The sequence below is a fragment of the Zeus faber genome, assembly GCF_960531495.2.
Source record: "Zeus faber genome assembly, chromosome: 5".
In the NCBI taxonomy this organism is placed as follows: Eukaryota; Metazoa; Chordata; class Actinopteri; order Zeiformes; family Zeidae; genus Zeus; species Zeus faber.
The window spans coordinates 4,422,086-4,442,327 of NC_137192.1; the positions used below are offsets into that span (position 1 = coordinate 4,422,086).

General features: G+C 42.0%; 1 protein-coding gene across 1 annotated transcript; it reads right to left on the reverse strand.

Moving 5' to 3' along the window:
• Window positions 1–428: 428 nt before the first annotated feature.
• Window positions 429–18,604, reverse strand: csnk2a4 (casein kinase 2, alpha 4 polypeptide). Its single transcript, XM_080001417.1, has 13 exons — window positions 18,507–18,604; window positions 15,845–16,127; window positions 14,996–15,107; window positions 14,775–14,876; window positions 11,342–11,392; window positions 10,768–10,827; window positions 10,514–10,597; window positions 9,896–10,006; window positions 9,622–9,723; window positions 9,350–9,450; window positions 9,044–9,192; window positions 2,606–2,698; window positions 429–2,012 (listed from the first exon to the last, which is right to left on the reverse strand). The coding sequence occupies exons 2-13, from the start codon at window positions 15,943–15,945 to the stop codon at window positions 1,900–1,902; spliced, it is 1,179 nt and encodes a 392-aa protein (XP_079857543.1). The 5' UTR covers window positions 15,946–16,127; window positions 18,507–18,604; the 3' UTR covers window positions 429–1,899.
• Window positions 18,605–20,242: the final 1,638 nt, after the last annotated feature.

The following is a 20,242-nucleotide window of genomic DNA, read 5'->3' on the forward strand; positions in this document are numbered from 1 at the left end:
GTTAAACATGTTTTATTCATTTCTTGTAGCGTCCTTAACTTTACCAGTAGCAGAGGAGATTGCAAGATGTTACATTGGTAACAGTGTGGGCACGCAGCAGGCTATAGGCTCAGCCAAGTACCAGGCTACTCTCCATGGCAGTTATAGTGTGTGGCGTCAAGGCAGGGTGATCTGCCACACGCGGGAACAGCATTATATTCAAATGCCGTTTCCCCACTTTAAAATAGTACTGCGACTCACACCAAAAGAGAATGTCTGCGATGTATCAGAACCAACCGTTGAACCAACCATGCGCTGGGACTGTGTCAAACAATAGGGGCAGTTCGCTCAGTTCTCATCTTAAATAAATTTGCTTTAGTGATGATTCTTAAGCTCTACCAGAAACCAAGATCAGGATATACAAGTCAGTCATGTCACAATACATCATCTCATAAATAAAACACGTGTTTATTTACACAAATGTTTTCAAATACTAGTCATCTACATAAGGACATAAAAATATATATACAGTGATGTCAGGACTCGTACAGCTCCATTATTAGGTCAATGTACACACGTTATTTTGTTGCATTTTGAAGGTTTTGCAGGGGAGGGAGAAAAAAATGCATATGTACAACATGGCCTACAACTCGCACTTTGAATCTGGCACTAAAACATGGGGGGAAATTACACTTGAATTCCATTCGACCTTGCAAGTCCAATGCATCAGTAAAACAAAATCACAAAACAATCATCTAATCATTTAAATAAATTGGCCTCGTCTCCAGCGATGTACTGCATTTCAGTCAACTACAGATGACACCATCAAATAAAGGGATAAAAGGGGGAAAAAAAAAAAAAAAAGATCCTTCTGATCAACGCTAGAAGCAGTATGGTCTACCTCTATTACAGCACCTCCATATGCAACCCTTCCTCACAAAAGAAAAGAGAAACGCAAGTTTGGTCAGTCTTCTTTTCCCAAGCAATCAAGGAAACTTTGGTTTTATGTTTGAAATTCAAGGAAAGCAACGCCCAAGTAGTTCACAGAACTGGAAAAAGCAGCAACGTTTGAGAGAGAAAGAAAAAAAAGTTTTCAAAAGTTACCTGGATGGACAAATTAAAGCCTTTTAAAAACTCCCGAGTGATTGATGACCCGACCGTTTTGACTGAACGAGCCTCATCCAGCGGTCCAGGGGGAGAAGAGGAAAATAAAAAATACAAACAAAAGAAAACCCAACAACTTCAAACCAATGACTTGGGGAGGCACGTATCAAACAAAGACTGGTTTTCTGGTTTGTTTTTTTGTAGAAAGACAAAAGTCTGAAGTGTTTCGGTCAGAGACGACGGGGTGTGTTCGGAGTGTCATTCGGAGAGCAGCACCAAACGCACGTCATGACCAAATAAGTCTTTCAAGACGGGCGGCAGCAGGAGTATTGCGTTAGTAAACTATACAGACTGCTCCTTTTGGTCCAAGTGGCTGACGTCTCTGGTGGGGGGGTTATTTGCCTTGCGCTACATACCTTTATGAACAGTGGCTTTTGTAGTCCAAACTTTTTAAGGTGTGAGGTTTGTTTCAAAGACTGAGCGCTCATGCACACGCACACACGCTTTTATGTCATCACTAGGGCTTTTGGGAGGGGGAAAAATGAATACCTGTATATGTCAATTACACAGAACATTCATGTCATATATCAGGTCAACACGTTCAAACAAGGGAGAGACTTTTTCCACACACACACACACACACACACACACACACACACACACACACACACACACACACACACACACACACACACACACACACACACACACACACACACACACACACACACACGGTGGCTTGGACTAGCAGAGTGCCACCTTGTCCTGGTGGTGATGGCGGGGGAGGTGTGTGGTGGGGAGAGCGCCATTGCGCCATCACTGCGGGGCGGCGGCAGGCACGGGGGTGCTCAGGGCGTTGGTGGCAGCGGAGAGGACCGGCGAGCCGCTGAGGGGACCCAGGGCAGTGGAGGCCGGCAAGGCGGAGATGCCTGGTGGGAGGGAGAGGAGAGCCCTGTTAATCAAAATGGCATACTTTCGTCCAGTGTACTTATTACATACCATGATGTCATTTAGCGGACGCTTTTTGTCCAAACAACTTAGAATAAGTACATTTTGTCACAGTATCAAACCAACACCATGTCATAGTCCCAGCTAAACCTTCTCTAGAGGTAAGTAGCACTAGTAGAGTTGGAGAGGTCCGTCTTTCCCTTAAATAAAAGTATGTTCAACAGTAAAAGGGGAAGGGATCCTGGGGCAGACGGGTCAGTGCAAGTGGGGTCCAGGTCTAGTCTGAGTTCAGAAACGAATGCATCACCAGCATGAAGGAACGAGTCATCTGACCAAAATTGTGAAGATAGGCATATAGAATGAAAACCATATTGATAATCAGAGCGGATTTCACACGGTAACAATACATAGCGAAGCAATTCAAAATGTTACACTTATAAATCCATCAGTCATCAAAATTAAGTTGACGAGTTTGACCTCTTAAAACTCAGGAAAAGCGTTAAGAATTTGGCCTCTCATGACTCAACTGAAATGTTTAATGGTTTTTTGTCGTTTTTTCCTGTGTTTTACTCACCAGTGATCATGCTGGTGGCGGTGCCTACAGATGAGCTCCCACTGGGCAGGTTAGAAGACCCCACCATCCGAGACTGATCTTTCACAATGGGAACTGGGGGGCAACAAAATGGGGAAAAATAAAAATACATCAGAAATAGAGAGCGTAGTCTTTTATAATCATCCAGGATTCTTTCAATGCAATTGCTAATGGTTTGTAGTGTTTATTCAACATTTTCATGACCATTCAAGTGTTAAAATGCTAATATGGCCAGTAACTTAATCTGTCTTTGGGGAAAACAGAAATAGAATAGAGCCTTCTTCTGCACTCCATTAACACCCATGGAATGGTTGACTACAACTATTTTCACAGCATTTACCTTGCAGAATTAAAGCTCCATTAAGTGATATGACTAAGTATGACTCGGCCATTTTGAGTTAAGATTTTGTTTTAGGGATGTTAACAATTAATCGACTTTCAATTAATTGCTAATAAGAATTTAATCAATTAAGTTTTCAAATTAAACAATCTGCTGTCTTATTGTAATTGTATCAACGGGAGTTTTTGTGTGAAATGTTATCATGATTTAAGGTCTCTATGCGAGGGCGTTCGTTTCAAAACAAAACTGCACATGTCACAGCAGACAGTCGTTGCAACAGGGGATTCTATATTTTGAACCATTGCTGTAAAGTAGGCTTTGGCGATTGTGCAAAATCCCAATTGGCGATTGCTGGGGGGCAGCAGTTTCATTTAAAATTTTGTTTCATAGATGTAGGAAACAAAAGGAAAATAAATAGATCTAAAATAAAAACAGAGGCATCGCTGTCTGGAGGAAAAATAAAAATAATTCCGCTCCAATTCTGGGCTGGGTTAATGTTTTTCCATTTTCCATACAATTAAATAAATCGAAATCTTTCTCTGTGAGATATTATATATTGCTATATTCTAATCAAATGATTTGCATTTGACAGATCTGAACGGAGAGGGCGAGAACCTCTGTCCCCGCTCTCTCCCACTCTCCTCTCGTTTCGTTTCAAGTTCAAAGAGATTTGTCACATACATATGGTCATACATACAGTGCATCCAGAAAGTATTCAAAGCCCTTCACTCTCCCCCCATTTTGTTATGTTTGCCTTATCCAAAATGGATTCAATTCATTTTTTCCCCCTCATCAATCTACACACAATACCCGATAATGACAAAGCGAAAAAGGTCTTTTTGTGTTTTTGTGTGTAAATGTATTAAAAATAAAAAACTGAAATATTGCATGTACATATGTATTCACACCCTTTACTCAGTACTTTGTTAAAGCACCTTTGGCAGCGATGACAGCCTCCAGTCTTCTCTGGAATGATGCTACAAGCTTGGCACACCTGTATTTGGAGTATTTCTCCCATTCTTCTCTGCAGATCCTCTCAAGTTCTGTCAGGTTAGATGGGGAGCATCGCTGCACAGATTTTTTCCCAGGTCTTTCCAGAGATGTTCAATCGGGTTCAAGTCTGGGCTCTGGCTGGGCCACTCAAGGACATCCACAGACTTGTCCCGAAGCAACTCCTTCGTTGTCTTGGCTGTTTTCTTGGGGTCGTTGTCCTGTTGGAAGGTAAACCTTCGCCCCAGTCTGAGGTCCTGAGCGCTCTGGCGCAGGTTTTCATCAAGGATTTCTCCGTACTTTGCGCCGTTCATCTTTCCCTCGACCCTGACTAGTCTCCCAGTTCCTGCTGCTGAAAAGCATCCCCACAACATGATGCTGCCACCACCACACTTCAACGTAGGGATGGTATTAGCCAGGTGATGAGAGGCGCCTGGTTTCCTCCAGACACAACGCTTGGCATTCAGGCCAAAGAGTTCAATCTTGGTTTCATCAGACCAGAGAATGTTGTTTCTCATGGTCTGAGAGTCCATTAGGTGCCTTCTGGCAAACTCCAAGCGGGCTGTCATGTGCCATTACTGAGTAGAGGCTTCCGTCTGGCCACTCTACCATAACAGTCTGATTGGTGGAGTGCTGCAGAGATGGTTGTCCTTGTGGAAGGTTCTCCCATCTCCACAGAGGAACGCTGGAGCTCTGTCAGAGTGGCCATCAGGTTCTTGGTCACCTCCCTGACCAAGGCCCTTCTCCCCCGATTGCTCAGTTTGGCTGGGTGGCCAGCTCTAGGACGAGTGCTGGTGGTTCCAAACTTCTTCCATGTAGGAATGATAGAGACCACTGTGCTCTTCGGGACCTTCAATGCTGCAGAACTTTTTTGTACCCTTCCCCAGAGCTGTGTCTCCATACAATCCTGTCTTGGAGGTCTACAGACAATTCCTTTGATTTCATGGCTTGGTTTCTGCTCTGACATGCACTGTCAACAGTGGGACCTTATAGAGGTGTGTGGCTTTCCAAATCATGTCCAATCAATTGAATTTACTACAGGTGGACTACAATAAATTGTAGAAACATTTCAAGGAGTGGAAACAGGATGCACCTGAGCTCAATTTTGAGTGTCATAGCAAAGGGTGTGAATATATATGTAGATGCGATATATCAGTTGTTTATTTTGAATACATCTGCAAAAATTTCTATGAAACCTTTTTCGCTTTGTCATTATGGGGTATTGTGTGTTGACTGATGAGAAAAAAAAAAAAAGGGATTTCATCCATTTTGGAATAAGGCTGTAACATAAACTGTGGGGAATGTGAAGGGGTGTGAATACTTTCCAGATGCACTGTATATGCAGTGAAATGTCATGACACCCAGTAATTACGCACAATACAGGGTACTACACAGAAACTGCACTTACAGTTTCAATGCTCGGGTTTTTCCTGGCAGATAAAAAATTATAAATCGTCTGTCATCAATGTCAATAGAGTCGATCGCTGATTGAGGATTTAATCGTAAATCCACCCAAGCCTACTGCAAAGTCCAGTCGGTTGGCTGGAGGGCAGTATAACAACTCAACCACTTTGTTAAGGACCACATAAAAAGCATACATCTAACCAGGCTGCCAGAGCCATGTGGATCACAACCTATCATCACCTCAGTGTTGGCAAAGATGGTATGTGACGATAGATGAGTGGAGGGTGTTACTCGGATATGCAACATGGCTGAAAAGGACATGATTCCAATAAGCACCGTTGACCACGAGGGATTTTGAGAGATAAATCATATCCCTTCAAGAGGTACTATAACTACTTGTATTGACGCAGGCTACAACGACAGGAAAGCCGGGCTGAACACACACCTAGCAAAGACAAACTAGCTCTCATAACCGATTGTTGGACTGCACTAACTACAGAAAGCTACATCACAGTCACTTGCCACTACAGTGCATTGAGCAGGTGAAGTCGGCGTCCTGCTTACAGAGAGCATGTCCATGAATCATACGGCCGATAATTGAGCTGAGAAACTGAACCAGGCCGCAAAGTCATGGGCACTCACCGGATGTATAATAGCTCGTGTTCACGACAATGCACGGAACATTGTCTGAGCAAACAACCCCACACAAATCAGTTGGTACTCCGGTTCCATGCTTCACGCATATGTTAAAACTAACCGTCAATAGTAGTGTAACGGAACGTCACCCCCCCACGGTTTGGCACGCATATGAACCGCGGATCAATTGCAAAATCTAACCATCATAGTGAAATAGTTTTATTGCCGCTGTTACTTTAAGTAACAATTCCATAAATCTCGATACAGAGTTGCAGTGAAAAGAAGATAAAGGCAGATGAGTGCTGTGTTTAACTCTGAAGTGCAGCGATTGGTTTACGGTATGTCGTTGCTACTTTACGACATACGGTGAAGCAAATGTCGCCACAGTGCGTCTGCCATATTGGAGCGGTTAAGATCCGCCAATACACAACATACAATGTCTATTGACAGATGCAGACTTCTATATAAAATCAACTGTAACTCGCTTAATTCTGAACGGATTTTCATGAAATGTAGTTTGTTATAAAAGTGAGAAATTGAACATGATACTGGTTAGTTAATGCAATTAAATTCAGTTGCTGAGGCAGATCTAATAATTTTTTTCCATTCACTACCATGTTTAAAGGAAGAAGGTATGTGTGCCTCATATTGCATTTTAATTTAACAACTGATTATTTTATACATTTTAAGATTTCATTTAAACATTGACATCTTGAATGTTTTCATTTAAGACCATGGGCAAAAGTACCTTGTTTAAAGTGTTTTACAAAGTAAATGGGAAGAAGATTTATATTTGTCACCCCACCCCCATTATCCAAAAAATGATCCAATCTGTGACTCAAAGCCATGATACGATCCATCCGTGAGTTTTGTGATCCTTTGCACCCCTAAGCGGCAATGACGGAGTCCCTGCGTACCTTAACGGGGTCATTGCAGCAGCTGGCAGGTTGGTAAAACACTTCAACCACAGCGCCCCAGCCACTAAAGCGCTGGCCGCGAAGCAACAACAAATGCAGCTGCGACATCATGGGCTTACGGAGACTAGTACTGGCAGGTGATGAATGATGTGGCGACTACCGTCATGTCTGCTGAGATTGAGGTGTCCATATCCAACACGCACCCCTCACCTTCAGTCTTATCTACACACATCTCATGAGAGTAGGAGTCAGCAGCCAAGTGGCGGAATTCAAATCTAAAGAGAGCACATCGCTGGGTGAACGGATGAAGGCAAGCTAAATGTCCGATATAATTCATAAGACACCTAACAGGCCTATTGACAAGACTACAATTAACACCGCGTTCCAAATTATTATGCAAATTATAATTTTCTCTGATTTTCCAAAATAGTCAATGCAAATGACAATCAGTATAATTTTCAAGTCAACCGTTAGGGTATAATTTGAATGTTATTGAACAAACCTCCCAATGATAACAGTATTTCTTTCAAAAATAAACTCAAAATGCACTGTTCCAAATTATTATACACAAGAGTTTCAAAACATTTTATAGGTTGTAAAGAACTGAAAATGGTCATTTGTTGAATTTGCAGCATTAGGAGGTCATATTTACTGAAATCGAAAGCTATTTCAATCAAAAACATCTTAACAGGCCAAGTTATATGTTAACATAGGACCCCTTATTTGATATTACCGTCACAATTCTTGCATCCATTGAACTTGTGAGTTTTTGGAGAGTTTCTGCTTGAATTTCTTTGCAGGATGTCAGAATAGCCTCCCACAGCTGCTGTATGATGCAAACTGCCTCCCACCCTCATAGATCTTTTGCTTGAGGATGCTCCAAAGGTTCTCAATAGGGTTGAGGTCAGGGGAGGATGGGGACCACACCATGATTTTCTCTCCTTTTATGCCCATAGCAGCCAATGACAGAGGTATTCTTTGCAGTATGAGATGGTGCATTGTCATGTATGAAGAGTCCAGGGAGCCACGCTTCTGAGACGCACTTCTGCTATGGTTCTACTCCTGGGTGACAACCACCCACTCCCGCACCGATGAGGTGGAAAAAAAGTGGACAGCTTTTTGAAGGACGCCCCACCACTGCTCGATGCTCGTCCCACAGAATGGTGGAAAGTCAATGAAGATATGCCGATATCCCAACCACATAGATATGCTTATATGCTTATGAGGCTGGCAAAGCTGGCGCGACAATACTTGTGTATACCCTTCACATCAGTCTCATTGGAATGGGTACTCACAGCAGCTGACCTTACTGTAAACAGGCTGCACACACACAACTCACTCCCGACCACGTAGATATGCTTATATTCTTAAATAAAAATATGTAGTATCTAGTATATCTATCTATGCAAATGAGGAGCCTATTGAAAAAATAACAGCCTATGTTTTAAGTTGAGTGTTCTAGGCTGGACCTAGTCGTTTTACTGTTGCCTTTCCCATTTTAAGAGGGATTATGTTAATGCTGCTAGCACCTAGCAGAGCAACAGTTTCACTTGTGACAGATCAAAGCCCAATTTCTTTTCATGTTAAAGTAACCTACACACCTTCATATTGTATTTTTGTCATGCTATAAGAATGCCTGTTATTCAAATGTTAAAATTAATCTTTGATTGAGGAATATAACATGCTTTTGTACTCTGCATATCATAAGCTATATTTAGCATTTATGTTATCAATAAATCGACAATTGTTTGCTACGGTTAACTATTGATTAAGGAAATTCCTTTTAATTTGCATCCCTAGTTTGTTGACATCAATAACCATTGACTTGCAATTTGCTTAATGTAGGTTTGAGTTTTTATTTGCCCTAATCAGAGTATCACTTTCCAACTATCCCCCTGTCTAGTCATCTAATCAAAATAAAAGGTTCCAAACGGAAAATAAAATGGAGCAGATAGAACAGTGCATAGCGGATGAGGTTTAAAAACAGATTTCTATTAGTATATCCAGATCTTTGTGTTCTCAAGTTTTAAATAAAGAAAAACGGATTTCTATGTTTTCATTACATTGTGGTTCACACCGCCCCAGTGGCCACATGGTTAAACACAAAAGGAAAAACATAACTTGCCAACTTACAGAAGTAAGGGTGGTCCATAGCTTCACGGGCGGTCAGCCGGGCCTGATGGTCATAGCGGAGCAGCTTGTCCAGGAAGTCCAGGGCCTCAGAGCTGACCAGGTGCTGGTTCTCACTGTGAACAAAGCGCTCCCACCGCTTGCGCGAATGCCTGTGGTGGTGGTTGTGTGAATTGGGGGGGGTACAAAGTGCACGCAGCTGAGTCAAACATGAGGTGAGGTCAACCATGTCAGGAAATATACTATACTACTATACTATTTTATACGTTTGGGGTAGAAATAATGGAAATGTTGAAGAGAAGCCCAAACCTGCCAAGGATGTCATTGAAACGAGGTTCTAGTTCAATGTTGTACTTGTCGATGTAGTCGTACAAGTCTTCCGTTCCCAGCACCTTAGCTATTCTTACCAACTGCGAAGAAATGAAAAGAAAGTTACTTAATTTGACAAACTTTTAGTAAACGTAGATACGGTGTAAAATGAATAGTTTAGTGTCAAAAGCAAAACATCAGAGAAAATTCTAACTCGGGTATGAAAACCCTTGATTGGCGGCGCTTTCTCCTCAGAATATAGAGACACCTACCTGGTCGTAGTTGTCGTGGCCGTGGAAGAACGGCTCCTTCCTGAAGATCATGCTGGCCAGCATGCAGCCCAAACTCCACATGTCGAGACTGTAGTCGTACATCTGAAAACACACAACTCAACTCTTGTGTCAAAGAGAACTTGATGAGCGGACGTCACCACCATCAACTGAAGAGGCCGTGTTCCAGTTTCATGTCATTGTGCAGACGCAAGTGTATCAAACAACTCAGTGTAGCATCTTGGCCGACTGGGCACTTTTAAGAGCTTGGACATACCTGATAGTCCACCAAGAGCTCCGGTCCTTTGAAGTAGCGCGAGGCCACCCTGACGTTGTACTCCTGCCCTGGGTGGTAGAACTCAGCCAGACCCCAATCAATGAGTCGCAGCTGAACAGTTACGCAGACAAAACAAGTTAGTCTCCGTTCCCTGAACATAGATGGCATATTCTGCAACTGAATAGTGGTAAATATCCTCTTGTGTTCTGTACGAAACACAAAATTCAGCACCTCTTAAAAAAATAAAATTAAAAGTTGATTTGCACAACAAATGGCAGGCGCCCTCTGGTGAACCTAATGCTGCATAAACCCAACCCATTCTGACATTACATGCATGGTGGGAGTGGGGTGTTCCAACATTATGGTCATTCAATCTTTGTTAGAGTAAACCTAATGAGCAGAACCAGGTGAGGCTATAGTAGTCGTCGTCCCCGTTAACGACATGCAGGGGCGGCAAATCTTATAAACAAACATACTACAGACAACATGTTAACGTTCTGAAACACCAGGGACACATTGCTGTGGCATTAATCATCTGGCATGGCATCATGGCAGCCTCCAACAGCTTTTACAGGCCCATGTACCTGTTGCCAGGCTGTGACGTCACGTCACACTAACCTTGCGATGCTCGTGATCGATCATCACGTTATGTGGCTTCACATCCCGGTGCATTATACCCATGCTGTGGCAGTAGTCCAGCGCCTACATTCAGAAGCCAAAAAGACTGCAGTTATCAAGTAGTCACAAGACCGTCCCTTCAATCCACAGTTAAGCAATAGAGCAAAAGACGACAAAAAAGAACACCATATTGTCTACCAACAGTAGGACATGTCTAATAATGGGTTATAGAGATGATATCATGGGAGTCACACCTTGATGATCTCATACATGTAGAATCGGATGTCATAGTCGGTTAAGGTCTGGTAGAGTTGCTGCAGAGACAAACAAAGCAAAGGCATTATGCCTTTCCATCTCCCACACAATTAGACATCAATAGGCACGTAGGAAAATATTGACGTGCACGCAAATCCCAACCCTTTGCTTACCAACGCTATCAATTCACATAGTTTGGAAAAGGTTTTCCATGTGCTCCGTGTTATAAGCCTGAGCATAGCTACAGAAGAACACCACACACAGGTGGAGTTACAGTTACCGATCACGGTGAAACACCAAGACCTTGACCTGTGCAACCAAAATCATGATCTCGGAAATCATGACGCCTGTGTTGTGATACACACAGTTCCTAATGTTGCATTATGTCGAGCAGGCCCGACATAACCATTTAAGCAGGAAGAGGGAGTCACACTGAATACAGGTTAAATTCTAGCACCAAAGACATAACACTGGACTTTAACATGTCCCATACAAATGTGTAGACTAGTGTAGCTAAAAAGGAGGTTTCTGTCGGGTAACCGACTAATGAAAAGTGAGGCTTTGTGAGCTTACCTTGAAGTCTGTGTTGTTCACATGTTCAAAAACCAAGGCTGGAGTTCGGGACTGGAAAAATTAGAACGGTTTTAAATTAATAATAGAGATGCACCGATAGATGACCGGCCAATGACCCGCGTTACGGTGCTCATGTACTTGTAGAACCGCTCCGATACTCAAACCTGATACCAACGTATGTAACGTAGCTGACGCTCAAAAAAAGAACAAAAGAAAGAAAATGTCGGCTGGAGGTACTTTAAGGTAAACAAAGAAGATTAGATAAATTATTTTCGCCTGATAATATTGTGCAGACTGCGTATCTATCGCTGTCACTACAGGTTTGACTGGTTATTTGTACAGGTACAGGTTATTTTTGCTAGTATAGCAAAAATGATTTATTTTGGAATGGCAAGTACCATATAAATATAATAGAACGGTATATTTGCACTTAAAAGTGAAAGTCTTTCATTTGAAGTTTGAACTGGACATTTCCATATCTGTTATATTGTATGTTGTGTCCTACTAAAACTCAGTGAGAGTTACAGGTTGCATTATAATGAAACTTGTGACAGTCCCATATTCTATTTTATGAGAACTCAGGGACAGTTTCATGTCCTATCATTGTTCCATAGTGAAAAATCAACAATAAGAAAAAGTGTCAAAATCAACAATCTCACGATTGTGGTAACTGAAAATTGCAGTGTAGTTTGTATGTGCAGCTGTCCCATCACGGGAACGTGATCAGATCACGCAATGTATTGTATGACGTACAGCAGATATATCCAATGAGACCAAATGATAAGAAAATTGTATTTCTCCGATCACGGATATTAACTCAAAAAGATAATTTAATAGTCAATGACTTCTTATGAACATACAATTGAATGATAATTGGAATCAGCCAAGAAAATTGCAATCAGTGCATATTATTTACATTTATACTTACAAGAGCAAATGAATCCACTGCACTTAAAAAAGGCATGGTACAGCTTACGTAGTTTGCTAATGCACTACTGTTTCAGGCTTAGGGGGGTTGACTAACCAACACTAGATAAGCAGGCAGCGCTGCTGAACGGGGCACAGGGCTCAACAATTGGGACCACCTAGTGGCCCAGAGTGAGTATGTGTGTGTGTGATCTTAAGACAAACGATTACTCATAAGCCCATCAACGTTGCCTCCTTTAATATTTCAGATGTCTGATTTATTCTATTGTCACTTCATCTGTTGATAAATTGTGATGTGAGCTGCTGTAACGCCTTTGTCCCCCGTCGGGGCTCAATTAAGTATCGATCTATGCTCTCCAATAAGACTAGAGGACAGGGCAGTGACAAGTTAGTCAGGACGCTGGTAACTACAAAGCACAAGTCAATGCCAAAAAATAAAATAACATTGAAACAAGTCACTTGAGGAATAAATCAATAATGTGTATGTAAACTAAAGAATTAGGCAGTAACAAAAAAAATTTAAGATATCAATAAATAAAAACTCACCGCAAAGCTGGCTCTGTGTTTATTCATCAACAAAAAGTGTGAATTCCACAAAGATGTTAGATTATTTATGAAATGAGTGACTTTTGCCAGTTGGGCAAAACATACACTACTCACAAAAAGTTAGGGATGTTCGGCTTTCGGGTGAAATTTCAGGATGAAGATAAAATGCACTATAACCTTTACAGGTGAACTTAATTTGACCTTCTCTAAACTTTTGAATGCACATGTCCAACTGTTCAATCTTTCAGTACTTTTTGCACAACTTGCAGTTCTCTAACAAGGAGCTGAACGGCAAAATTCACAACAGGTGTTTGATCCATGAATCGACCAATACATTTACTGGTTCAATTAGAATTGGTATTTAAACAGTCCTCTTCATCATGCTGTTCACATTTTGACATCATGAGACCAAGACGACACCTAACAACTTATCAACAGTACCTCGCCGTTGCGAGGCTTCAAACAGGATGTTCTCAGAGGGAAGTGGCCACTGAGCTTAGAGTGTCAGAGTGTCATCAGCAGCTTGCAACAGAGAGAGAGACTGGAAGAGCCACAGAAAGGCATAGAAGTGGACGTCCTTTGGCCACATCCTACACTGATGACAGCTTCATTGTGAACAGTGCTCTGCGGAAGCGGATGATGAATGCCACTCAACTCCAGGCACATTTAAGGGAGGTGAGAGGCACCCAAGTGTCACGTCAGACCATTCAAAACCGTTTACATCAGCGTGGTCTGCGTGCTAGACCACCTGCAAGGGTACCTGACCACACCACCAGGCACAGGCATCATCGTCTTGCATGGGCCAGGGAGCATTGACGCTGGACGAGGGACCAGTGGACCACAGTGCTGTTCTCTGATGAAAGTTGATTCACGTTGAGCAGAAATGATGGCCGCCAACAATGTTGGAGATGTCAAGGAGAGCGCTATGCATCAGCCACTGTTGTCACCAGACGAGCCTTTGGTGGTGGTGGTGTTACAGTGTGGGCAGGTGTATCTAGTCAAAACAGAACTGCCCTAACCCTTTATGAATGGTACAGTGACAAGCCCATACTACCTGAAAAACATCATTAATCCAGTCATTGTGCCCCTACATGAACAACACAGGCCTAATTACATCTTCATGGACAACAATGCTCCAGCTCATCGAGGTCGCATCATTAGGGAACGGCTGCTGGAGACTGGGGCACCTCAAATGGAGTGGCCTGCACTTTCTCCAGACCTGAATCCCATAGAAAACCTATGGGATCAGCTGAATCGCTGTGTAGAGGCTCGTAATTCTGTGCCCCAGAACCTCAATGACCTGAGGGCCGCCCTTCAAGAATAGTGGGATGCCATGCCTCAGCAGACAATAAGTCGACTTGTGAACAGCATGAGACGTCGTTGTCAAGCTGTAATTGATGCTCAAGGGCACATGGCAAGTTATTGAGACATTGACATTTTTTGTTGTGGTATACCCACCACTGTTGTTGGCTTTTGTTTCAATAAATTGTTTGAGATGAGGAAATCACCATTGCATGCTTCTACTTAAATGCCCTACTGTCATGATATAATATCACTGTAGCATGAATTTTTTAACTTTTTTAAATTTCACCCGAAAGCAAAATAGCCCTGACTTTTTGTGAGTAGTATATAAGCAGCGGAACTTTTAAGCTGCTGAACAAACCAGCAAAGTGGGAAAAATTCAATTTAAATAAAAAGAAACATATTAAACTCTAACTCTATATTAACTGTAACTCTGTACTTACAGAAACATATTTCCAAAGCCTGCCTGAAATGATTTTACCAGGCTGTTCGTATAGTAATATTGTTTTAATTTGTCACTGTAGGTGGATTTCTTTGAATGACATTTAGAATCTCACCTGGAAAGGGAAGCATTAATCTGTCAAAGGCAAACTTTACAACGAATCAAGACCAAAGAAAGCGGTGACAGCCGGCCGAAAGGGAGGCGATTTCTACTTACAACGGGATCTTTCACAATATCGATGAGGGAGATTATGTTCGGACCACCGCGCAGGTTCTCCAAAATCTTGATCTCGCGTTTGATTTTCTTTTTTTTCACAGGCTAGCAAGAGTAAAAAATAAATAAATAAAAAATTAAGAATTCAAATAAGATGAACATGATTAGAAGAGAACAAGACCAGATCAAGAAAAGCCTTGTTGGAGCACATGTGGCCACCTCACCTTGAGGATCTTCACCACCACCTTCTCATTGTTGGTTATGTTGATCGCCTCAAACACCTCGCTGTACTTGCCGCGCCCCAGCTTCCTCACCAGCTGAAAGTCGTCCTGGTTCCTGGAGACAAAAAGGGACAATGTGAATGTCAGCCGAAATCAAGTGTGGCCGGGCAGCCTGCTAGGGAGCAGTGTATTGGCGTCTACAGGCTGAAGGATACTTCTCAAGGACTGAATGGAAACAGTTTCTGGGTAAAAAAATATATATATCACAGATAAGCTCACTTTCGCACTGTACTGAAAATGTAATATAAATCAAAACATGTGCATTAAATTCATGCTAATGGATTAAACAGAGTAGGACTTCCGCACCATAAAAATAGAATAACAAACTAAGAAGCTAGTGAAGATGGAGTGGTTAGCGAAGAGACCGGTGGAGAAGGTTTGAATTAAGATTAGAAATGCAACTTCATAGAACCTTTACATTTCCAGTTCATTTTGGTTTGGTATAATCGCCGCGGCCCTCTTGGGGGTACATTCAAACCATTACACCAAAGGATGTTGACGGACACTCGTGCTTACACCATCCTGCGACCATACAAAACGAGTTCACCTACAGAAAAGAAGAGGCTCTCAATAAAAGGAACTTGTTTTCAAGGCACGTTGTTGGGACTAAACAAAGCAGTCCAGCTAGAGACCACTTCATTGTTGAAATGCATCCAAAATGATCCCTTTGTCTGTCCAATTTGTAGCCTTCAACAAAACTAGTGGTAAAAGTGAGTGGCAGGATATGGAATTATATGGAGGTGAGGAACATATGGTACAAACTCTTAAGAGGTATAGACGATAGATACACACCCCCATTCAACCACGTGGGACTCGTAGTCCCAGTACTCCCTGGGCCGGTGTGTGTTGACCTCGGTATACACGCGGGCCCTGCTCGGTACTGGTCCTGACATGTCCGACAGCTTGGCTGAAGTTCGGAGGCCTTACCGACACAGAAGGAGGGTTGGAAGGTGGGGAGGGAGGCGAGGAGAGGGGAAATGGGGGAGGGGAGGGCTTTTGTCCCCCCACTAGGGCGTGGGATAAAGAGGGGTCTTTGGTCGAAGGTGGGGGAGCGAATTGGGGCACCTTTCAACACCTGAAAAGGAAAGAAGTTAAAAGGGTTAAATGGGACAGACTTGCAAAGCTAGCATCTTGTGACAGGTTCCATTGTACTTTCGCACATCTGCATGCAGTGGATAGCGTCAGCCCAGGAATTGTGGGGTTTTCATAAGGTGTAAGAGATTCACTTCCTGACCTCTTGCCACAGTGGAAAAATCCCTTTCCACAACAATTTCTAAAACACAGATTAGTTCCAGCAGAAAATGGGCAAAGCCGCCATTAGACAGCCCATTCAATCAATTTGTATTTAGAGACAGTTTCGGTGGGAACTGGTTGTCCCTGCGATAAGATTTTGTTGCCAATTAATTTAATAGTGGGTGGGTTTACTACCGCAGCATTGGAAGCCAAGTGCCGTTTTCAGGAAAATCTAGATTGTTGTATTATTTTGACTCAGTCACTTTCCATTTCTTACAAGGTAGCCATTTTGCCATTAGGCTTTGCATTATTGAATGCTGGCCTCACATCAATGCATGACACATCAAACTTTATTTTACTTAAACATAAATTCACTGTGCTAAACAATCATAGTCAAAGAAGTATGAACGCACTACTAGTTGTGTTCCATGACTTTTGAAGCCATAGATGGGGATAACATTAATGTAAAGAGTTTTTCTGGTGGCCCATGACCAAGGCATTAGAACTGGAGTTGTCCTCCGGGGGCCATTCTGTGGCTTCCCACTGTTCAAGTTCAAGAGATTATTTGTCACATGCATACGGTCATACATGTATACACTGCTCCTAAATATTACAGGATTGGCAGAATGAAGATGACAAAAATACCCCACAGGTATCAATACAGTACATGTTCTGCTTTGAACTGGCACAAGAAAAAGCAAATCTCATAGGCTTCAAACTAGACAAATTAACCAACACCAAGTCAAGTCAAGGAGAAAGAAGTGGCTCAAGATTTTCATCTGCAGCGTTATTGCAAATATCACTAATGCCCAAGCTATAGACGGACTAGATTTGCTAGAAGCACGACAGGACAAGATGTATGGTTATTGATTGTATTCAAATTGACCAATCGTTTCTGAAGGCCACACCACTTGAGTGAATCAGCAGAGCAAGTCCTGCCCTCGAGGAGCTTAAGAGTAATACATCAGCCGGTCCATCAGAACGATACAGGGGCCATTCTCAAACTTCCATACATGCTCCCAGGGTTCATTCTGGCATGACAAAATAAAATTCAAGGCCGTTAAAGTACTTTAAGCACTATTGTTTTTTCCATTTTCAACATTTCCCAGGCATAATCTATGCCATAAAAGCGATTCGGGAAAAAATGTATTATGTTACGATATGAACAATAAAACCTGGGGGAATATCACGTTCAAGGTTTTCAATAATCGCATTTGTTTCGAGGGCTTTTCAATATCTTCCACACAAAAGGGGCTATATTCAAATATTCCAGTACTTGTATTTCTGGGGACAATATTCAAGCACTTAAAGTACCTCAAGGACACGGTAAGAACCCTGCACTCCAATTGCAGCAAGGCAAAAGTAGTACATGGTTAAATAGCAGTGCTATTGCTGTTTGGAGCAATATGAAAGGCAAAAAGCACATTCCATTAAACAGTTTGATAATTTTGTGGTGAAATAATGATATTGTGACAATTAGAATTTCGTTGATTTTCTTTAACTTGTAATAACGTGTCTACCCATTTCAGAAGAGCCACGTATTGATTGCCATTGAAGACTGGAACACAGTTGGGTAGAAAGTTAATTTCCTTAACTCAGCTGACAGAAGATCAACCAATTCATCTTATTGTTATTAAGACATTACTCACATTGACTTAAAATTACACCCCCAAATTTGAATGGCAGCACATGATCGTGGAATCTTACGGTTTTAAAAATGGATCTTTTAAACAAATGTGGCAGGTCTAGCCACATGCTCCCAGAGATAAAAATGAATGAGATGATTTAAAAGATGAATGCTCTCAAAGACCACCGGCCACTTCACATGGTGCAATTAACATAGCACTTGAGTAGGATCGGCGTTTGTGTGTAACTACAATCTAGGATCCATGCGCTTTAACGGAATGGATGACACATGATCTGACCAATGTCCATATAAGATAAATCGCACTAGTGAAACTGAGTGAGCCCAACAGGATAACTTCAGTCTCTGAGTGAGTTCAGCTAGCAGGTTAGGCTAACCATGTTCGCGGCTACAGCATGCAAGCGAATGCTAGCACCAGCCAGCCCAATGTGCAGGGAAAGACAACTAGCGCAAGCTAACGCCGCTTAGCTCGTCCACTAACGTAGCTGTCAATTGTTGCGGGAAGACCTCCAATGGCGTGGCACGCCGGTCAACAGTATAACTCAACAAGTATAACTCGTGTGTCTCGATACATACCAGCCGCGAGCAGGTCTACGACCGAAATCACCGTCGAGAGGGATTTTAACTTTTCTCAAGCTGACAATACTCGCGTCCTCTCTCGCCGGTGATTTGTGCTGTATCAGAGACAATATGGCCGCCTGCCGCCACCTCCGTCTGCCCTGCGCCGCTACGGAAGCTGCGGTGGGACAACCATCTTAAACCGCAGAAACAACTTTGTTTTACGTCAGTATATGAGTTTACTCGTTGTGGTTACAAAAACTAAGCCCTCAATTGTTAATTTTACGCCCGCTACCCCAGTCTGTTATAAGAGCAATTAAGCATCAGTAGTGATTGTGAACAATTATCAATAGCAAATCGTTTTGCTTGCATTTGCTGCTTGATGTTTGGGAAGAGACGTTTTGCTTAAAAGGGGATGTTGGGCATGGTAACATACAAAATAATCTTTATTTATAACTTCTCTAATGGCGTTTTATACCAATGCATAATAATAATAATAATAATAATAATAATAGAAATAATGGGTCCAGGGTCAGAAGGGTCAGCCCTTCGTTAAAGTTCAATGGACGAGTGTGCTTTGGCTCGCTTCCGGTGTGTTTTGTGACTGCAAAAGGTCATTTGTTCCGGCCTGGTTACAGTGTAATTCTATGATCGGGTGGTGTTTGCAGCTGTGGGTGGGTTTCCTACAGCACAACTAACGGCAGTTATCATTCTGAAATGGGCTGCATGATTACAGCTGAAATTATAATCCCGATTATTTTAGTCAGTATTGTTTTTGGGGAACATAATACTTCGATGGCACTTTGTAAATCCACAGAAAACTGCCTTCACAATAATAATGTATTTTATGAACCTATAAATAAATAATATAAGGTAAGTGGCTTAACTGGCATCAACTGTAGATGATATATATGTGATATGATGATATATATATACGTGGGCTACACAATGTTGTTGTAATTGTAACAATTCTTTGAGGCATCTGGAAGGGAACCCAAAAACACAAAATAATGAAAATATTTCAAAACACATACACAATAAATAGAGGTTCCTTGTATTATGTAATGTCTTATGGTTAATGTTACCAGTAATTATAATTCAGGAAGTTTGTATACATTGATATTTCTGGAATGTCTATAAATTCTGACATTGATGTTATTGGGTTTTTATTTTGTAGAACTTACTCTGGTGTGTGTCAGTTGTCCTCAGAAGCGTATATACATATTTATGAAGTTTAGTATGCTGAGCTTGGTTTAATCCAATTGTCTTCTGGTAATACTTGACAGATATTCTCTTGAACTTGAACGTGCCGCCATGCTGGTGAGGTCCCAATTGTTGACCAATCACTAAAATGCGAATGTGACTATGTTAAGTCGTGTTTGGTGCGTTTTACAGTTTACAGGTTCTCTGAAACGCAGCACGATTTTCTTCGATTTACTTGAACGCAGCGCGGCCTGTCGTTTCTTGGCTGCTTTTCTCGCGGAGCAACCACTACGTGGTCTACAGAACGCAATCCCCCTGTCTTTAAAACAACTGCCATGTTTGCTTGTAAATCAGAACTTCCCATTGTTAGAACTCACCGTGTTGTCTGTGGAAATAGAGCCGCACTCTCAGTGACGGATGGCTGTTTGGTGGGCATGTCATTTATTTGTTGAGTTTTTCCTTGGATTACATTTACGGTCAGTAACATTTCCATGAAATACTAAAAACTCTGTGGTATTTCTGTGGGTAACACCACACCATTGCATGGCTTC

Excerpts from the sequence above, each read along its gene's own strand:
- csnk2a4 (XM_080001417.1), bottom strand. The coding sequence starts at position 15,945 with ATGTCAGGACCAGTACCGAGCAGGGCCCGCGTGTATACCGAGGTCAAC. Across the intron at positions 11,393-14,774 it reads ATATTGTGAAAGATCCCGTT|TCCCGAACTCCAGCCTTGGT; the intron begins GTAAGTAGAAAT and ends TAATTTTTCCAG. Across the intron at positions 10,828-11,341 it reads TGAACAACACAGACTTCAAG|CAACTCTACCAGACCTTAAC; the intron begins GTAAGCTCACAA and ends TTGTCTCTGCAG.